Raw genomic sequence first — 6,340 nt, forward strand, 5'->3', positions numbered from 1 at the left:
TGATGGATGATGTGATGCTAGGTAGATATATGGATGAATGAATGAATGATGGCTAGATAAATAAATGGATGGATGATTGGATGGATGGATGGATGAATGGATGAAGTGTATGAGTGGGTGGGTGGATGGGTTGATGGATTGATTGGTGGATAGATGGTAGGTGGATAGATGAATGAAGGATGGATGGATGGATGGATGAATGAATGATGGGTAGATGGTTAGACAGATGGTTACTAGGTGGGTATGTGTATGAACGAGAGATGGACAGGTTGAAAAATGGGCAGATAGACTAGTGAACAGATGACACATTCTGCCACAGGCCCTGGCCCTGCCCACCTCTGAGGCCCGGGCAGATGTGGGTGGCAGGGGTGTCCATTTCCTAGGTGGGGCGGAAGAGGAGGAGGGTGGGTTTGTGCCTGGCAGACTCAGCCCAGTCACGCTAACCCCTTCTCCCCCCCTTGCAGAGCTCTTGTCACAGGCAGTGTTCACACCATGCTGTCCAGCCTGACGGAGTGGCTATGGCAGGAGAGGTTTTGGTTGCCACCTAATAACACGTGGGCCCAGCTGGAGGACCGTGATGGCCTGGTGTTTGCCCACCCTCGGCACATGCTGGCGGCCCTGCCCCTGGCGCTGGTCCTGGTGGCCGTGCGCCTCACCTTTGAGAGGTGAGTGTGGGGTCTGGTAGGCTGCATGTGCGGGCCTGTGGGAGATAGGGGGAGGGGGGATCTTGTCTTCCCTGGTCCCAGGTGGCTGCCCCCACCCACTTCCTCCTGACCCTGGTTTATGGGGACAAGGGGCTACACACAGATCAGGGTGGGTTATGCCACTGCCAGCTTCATAGAAGAAGAGGGGAACCCTGGATTTGCTAAGCACAAAAGAAGCCAGAGGCCAGAGAGAGCCTCAGGTCCTCCTCCTGATGTGCCCCATGGGTAAGAGCTGTCTCCTCTCCACCCTCCCCCCCAGCCCTCCTTTGCTGGCCTTGATCTTGTGGCCTCCCAGGTGCTAGAATTACAGGCCTCCTGGCTCCGTCTAACCCCGTCCCTATCCTGTTCTTCATTTCCTGCAATCTCTTACAGCCCTGCTGTCCAGGTTTAGTGTCACCTGCCCCACATCTCAGTGACCTTGCTGCCAAACCCTGTGAATTTTCATAAGGTTCATGTCGGGAACCTGGGGTTCCTCCTTTCTCCTGAGGGCAAAAATTATCCCCTCCCCACAGCCTTGGCATCTGTGCTGTGGCCACCCAGATGTGACCTGCCAGACCCACCCACCTACCCACCCAAAAGCAGTCTGCCTGCCACCCCATAGTCTCCCCTTCTCACACCCATACCCATCTATTCCACCACCTTCTTTGTGACCCCTCCTCCACACTCCACCATTGCCTTGGCTCTTTTAAGTCTGGATTCCAAGACACCCCCCCTCCCCCCCGCATTGACATGGGACTGTCATACATCTTACTTTATGGTTCCCATCTGTGGCCTGGGGCGCCACCTAGTGGGCATAGTGGTGCTGACCAGAAATCTTCCCCTCGGTGGGGGAGGGACGCTCAAATGCAGCAGGCTAGCTCTTCTCCTGGCCCTAGGAGTCCTCAGCCTAGTGAGAGTGAGGGTACCCGGCTGCCTATGAGGTGGCCTCTATTTATCTCATCCTGAAGACAAGAAGGCTACCTTCCTTTTTTTAAAAAAACTTTGGAACTCAGGTCCTTGTGCTTGCAAAGTGGTCACTCTACCACTTGAACCATATACCCACCCCCTTCTTATTTTGACATAGGGCCTTACATTTAACCCCTGGCAGCCTGGACCACACTCACCCTCTATACTTCCAATACAGCTGGAAGGACAGGCGTGACCAACAAGCTCCCAGCTCTTCAAAAAACATTGAGATTCAATAATATTTTTGAGCCAGGCGCCGGTGGCTCACCCCTGTCATCCTAGCTACTCAGGAGGCTGAGATCTGAGGATCATGGTTCAAAGCCAGCCTGGGCAGAAAATTTTGTGAGTCTCTTATCTCCATTAAACCACCAGAAAACTGGCGCTGTGGCTCAAGATGTAGAACGCTAGCCTTGAGCTGAAGAGCTCAGGGACAGCGCCCAGACCCAGAGTTCAAGCTCCACGACCGACCAAAAAGAAAAAAAAAAAATTGCCCAAGCCGCCGTCGAATGGCAGTCCTCCACATCTCCACTTTCTGAGGAGTTAGGATTACAGGAGAGAGCTACTGTGCCCTGTGAGCTCTGATGGACTCTGTCTTCCCTGCACCCAGATTTGTGGCCCTGCCCCTGAGCCGGTGGATGGGCGTGCGCGATCAGATCAGGAGGCACGCTAATCCCAATGCCACGCTGGAAAAGTACTTCCTCAGAACAGGGAGGAGACCCACGGAGGTAAAAGCCACCGCCACCCCACCCACGTGGCCACAGGGCTACCCTGGGGACCCAGCATCGGGGTGATATGTATGTAGTCTGCTTGCTGGGGGACCTTGTACACTACCTGGAGTTCCCACCCTTCCTGACAGGTGAGGCCCTGTCCTCTCCATCCACTAGGGAGCTGAGGCCCCATCCCTCCCTCTTACTAGTTGGGAGCTTAGTCCCCGCCCCCTTGGGTCTTGGGGGCTCCACCCCCTCATTCTATATGGGAACGGATGCCCCGCCCCTGCCATCTAGTTGAGAGGTGAGGCCCTGCCCCTCCCAGGCTGGGTGAAATACAAGGCCCCACCCCTCCTAGACCTGTATTCACAGTTGCACAATCCTGCAGAATTCTGGGATGCAGAGAACAGGAACAATTTTCTCCCCCTGTCCTGGGGATGGACCATGTCTGGGTACTCCAGGGGTGCTAGCAGAAGCAGCTTTGGGACTTTCCCTCCATTTCTGCCCTGCTGCTGAGTGGGCTGGGGCTGGGCCAGGGCCTATGCCATAATGGAGGAAATTCTCATCTGCCAGACCCTCCTAGAGAAATCCCCCCAGATTCATTCTTTTTGTTGTTGGTGGTGGTCGTGGAGCTTGAACTCTGGGCCTGGCTTTGTCCCTGAGCTCTTCAGCTCAAGTTGAGCCAAGCACCACTTCTGTTTTTCCTGAGTGGTTTACTGGAGATAAGAGTCTCACAGACTTAACTGCCTGAGCTGGCTTTGAACCTCGATCTCAGCCTCCAGCGTAGTTAGGATGACAGGTGTGACCCACCAGTGCCTGGCACCCAGATTCATTCTTAATGCCAGTCCATCTGTGGTCTGCCTACCCTGTGATCAGGGTGTGGTTAGTGGGCGACTCTCCCTTTCCTCACTCGCCCTCCAGAATAGACAAGGTTACCCCCACACACAGCATCCAGGGCTGCAAGGGAAGGCGAAGCAGAGCCAGGTCCTGTATCTAGGGAACAGACTGGGGAAAAGCCACCAGTGGGACCCTGTGACCTTGCCCCCATCATCCCCTCCCCAGACCCAGATGGCCCTCCTGGCTGCTCAGTGTGGGCTCACCCTGCGTCAGACTCAATGCTGGTTCCGGAGACGACGGAACCAAGAAAGGCCCCGCCTGTCCAAGAAATTCTGTGAGGCCAGGTAACCTAGAGGAGAGGGTTGGTGCACAGGGGCGGGGGTCAGCTCTGTGGCTGCTCCCTTACCGGCTCCCTTTCTGCTCATAGCTGGAAGTTCGTCTTCTACCTGTGTTCTTTCACTGGTGGCATTTCCATCCTCTACCACGTGAGTACCCCTCGACTGCCCACCTGTGCTTCTGGTGCTCTTGTTGGAAAGCATCCACAAATGGAAACCCTATGGAGAAGTGACAGGCAGAGATAGGGCCGGGCAGGAAAAAAACAGGGCTGAGCGAAACCCCACTGGGGAGGTCCCACACCCAGGGTGAACCTTGTGACCTCTAAGAACTTGAGATCCCTATTTCTTTCTAGGCGTCATGGATGTGGAATGCGAAAAAATGCTGGGAAAATCACCCAAACCAGGTGAGTGGCAGGAGGTAGTGAGAAGCCTGGTTCTTGTGGCCACGGGCCCAATATCATACCCCCAATTCTGCTCTCAATTCAGCTCAGAATAATGGGGCCAGGCTGGTGGCTCATGCCTATAATCCTAGCTACTCAGGAGGCTGATATTTGAGGATCATGGTTCAAAGCCAGCCCAGGCAGGAAAGTCCATGAGCCTCTCACCTCTAATTAACCCCCAGAAAGCCAGAAGTGGCACTGTGGTTCAAAGCAGTAGAGCACTAGCCTTGAGCAATAAAGCTCAGGGACAGCACCCAGGCCCCAAGTTCAAGTCCCATGACTGACAAAAATAAAAACAGAATCATGAGGATCTGGGAAGGAGAAAACCCAAAACAAGAGCTGCCACACCGCTCACCATGGCCTTTGGTTACCTCCAATGCTGGAGAGCTCACTCCTTCCTCCTTCATTGGGACTCGAGTGTCCCAGCTTAGAGCAAACCTGGCAGTTCCCGAGTCTGTTCCTGTCTGATAGTCTTCACAGTTCACAGCTAACTGCTGTGTCCTGTCTTAGACCCTGCAGCCAGAACTGTACTGGTGGTACCTTCTGGAACTGAGTTTCTACATTTCACTGCTAATCACACTGCCCTTTGACATCAAACGCAAGGTGAGACAAGACAAGGGCCCAGTTGGGGAAGGGGTTGCCTAGGCAGGAGGGAATGCCCATTTGGTCTCTGGGACAGGTGGTGTGGGGTTCAGAGGCCGCACATGATCCCCTGAGAAGGTCTGGGTTCAGCCCCATGGTGGGGGTGGGGGTGAAGGGACTGGAGCGCCTGCTTTGCTATGGCTGTGCCCCACCGTCTCCTACAGGATTTCAAGGAGCAGGTGATCCATCACTTCGTGACAATTACCCTGATATCCTTCTCCTACTGCTCCAACCTGCTGCGCATAGGCACCCTGGTGCTGCTGCTGCATGACTCTGCTGACTACCTGCTGGAGGTGGGCGGCCTGGGCAGCACTCACACCTGCTCTCCTGAGCCCCTAGAGATGAGGCCCCGCCCCTCCCAGCCCTTCTGAACTGAGGCCCCGCCCCTCCTAGCCCTCCTGGGACCTGAGGCCCCACCCCTTCCTAGCCCCCCTCCTGGGACCTGAGGCCCCGCCCCTCCTAGCCCTCCTGGGACCTGAGGCCCCGCCCCTCCCAGCCCTCCTGGGACCTGAGCCCCCTGTCCCTTTCAGCCCTTCTGGGACTTGAGGTCCTGCCTTACCCAGTCATGGACCAGAGGCCTCATGAATCTCTCTAGAAGAGGAGACCCCTCCCCCGTGCTCCCCAACTTGGCTTTCCCAGCCTCCTAAACAGGAAGCTTCACCTCTCAGTCTCCCTAGGAGATGAGGTTCCTCCCCTCCAGCCGAGGCCATGAGGCCTCGCCCCCTCTGTCTCCCTAGGAAACGAAAGCCCACCCCCTCAGCGTCCTTGGGAAGTCTCTCTCTGGCTCCCCCTCACCTTTCTAGGCATTTCTGGAGATAAGCTGTCAGATTTAACTAGTCCAAACCTTTATCTTCTGTCCCAAGCGTGGCCAGGTCCAGCACTCCCCTGCCCCACTGCTAAGCCCATTTCTTGTGCTACCTTCCCCAGGTCGGTAAGATGCTCAGCTATGCAGGCTTTGGGTCAGCGTGCACTGCTCTCTTCTTTGTCTTCTCTTCGGTCTTCTTCTACACCCGCCTCATTATCTTCCCCACGAAGTAAGTTAGCCCTCCTGAGGGGCTAGGGAGGTGGGAGAGCATGTCTGACATCCCGGGCCCTGGGGAGAGGTGGAGGTATTGGCTGGGATTCTTCTAGAAACCAGGGAAGGGTGTGACCAACACAACTATGTAAAATGCCAGAGGTAAGAGGGATGGAGAACTGAGCTTAATTATTTACTGTTGTTCTCCTGGATTATGGAGAAAATGATTGGTCCAGGCTTGAGGGAACAGTATATGCCAAGGCCCTGAGACTAGACTGTGCTCCAGATATTGGAAGAAGCAAGAACTAATGGCTGGAGCAGAACCAGTGAAGCAGAAAAAGCAGGGTGAGATGAAGAGAGGAGAGCATGGGCTGCTGGCTCATGCCTGTAATCCTATCAGGAGACTGCAATATGAGGATCATGGTTCAAAGCCAGCTGGGCTAAGAAAGTGCATAAGGCTTTTATCTCCATTGAACCCCCAGAAAACCGGAAGGGAGCTGTGGCCCAAAGTGGTAGAGCACTAGCTTTGAGCAAAAAAGCTCAGGGACAGCTCTCAAGCCAAGCCCCATGACCAACCAAGAGAAGGGAGGAGGAGGGAGGAAGGAGCACTACAGACCAATCAAGAGCTCAGAGAAGAGGTGAAGCCGTTTTAAAACTTCATCCTGGGCCGGGCGCTGGTGGCTCACGCCTGTAATCCTAGCTACTCAGGAGGCTG

General features: G+C 55.0%; 1 protein-coding gene across 1 annotated transcript; it reads left to right on the plus strand.

The window, feature by feature from the left end:
- Positions 1-466: 466 nt before the first annotated feature.
- Cers4 (ceramide synthase 4) lies at positions 467-5,648 on the plus strand. The gene is made up of 8 exons (XM_013033550.1): positions 467-665; positions 2,257-2,374; positions 3,419-3,537; positions 3,621-3,678; positions 3,882-3,932; positions 4,479-4,571; positions 4,775-4,903; positions 5,538-5,648. Exons 1-8 carry the CDS (start codon positions 493-495, stop codon positions 5,646-5,648), a joined length of 852 nt encoding a protein of 283 aa, XP_012889004.1. The 5' UTR covers positions 467-492.
- Positions 5,649-6,340: the final 692 nt, after the last annotated feature.

Source organism: Dipodomys ordii, unplaced genomic scaffold (assembly GCF_000151885.1).
Source record: "Dipodomys ordii isolate 6190 unplaced genomic scaffold, Dord_2.0 Scaffold171, whole genome shotgun sequence".
NCBI lineage: Eukaryota > Metazoa > Chordata > Mammalia > Rodentia > Heteromyidae > Dipodomys > Dipodomys ordii.

Coding starts and splice junctions, on each gene's coding strand:
- Cers4 (XM_013033550.1), top strand. CDS start 493: ATGCTGTCCAGCCTGACGGAGTGGCTATGGCAGGAGAGGTTTTGGTTG. Junction 666..2,256: donor GTGCGCCTCACCTTTGAGAG/GTGAGTGTGGGG, acceptor CCCTGCACCCAG/ATTTGTGGCCCTGCCCCTGA. Junction 4,904..5,537: donor CTGCTGACTACCTGCTGGAG/GTGGGCGGCCTG, acceptor TACCTTCCCCAG/GTCGGTAAGATGCTCAGCTA.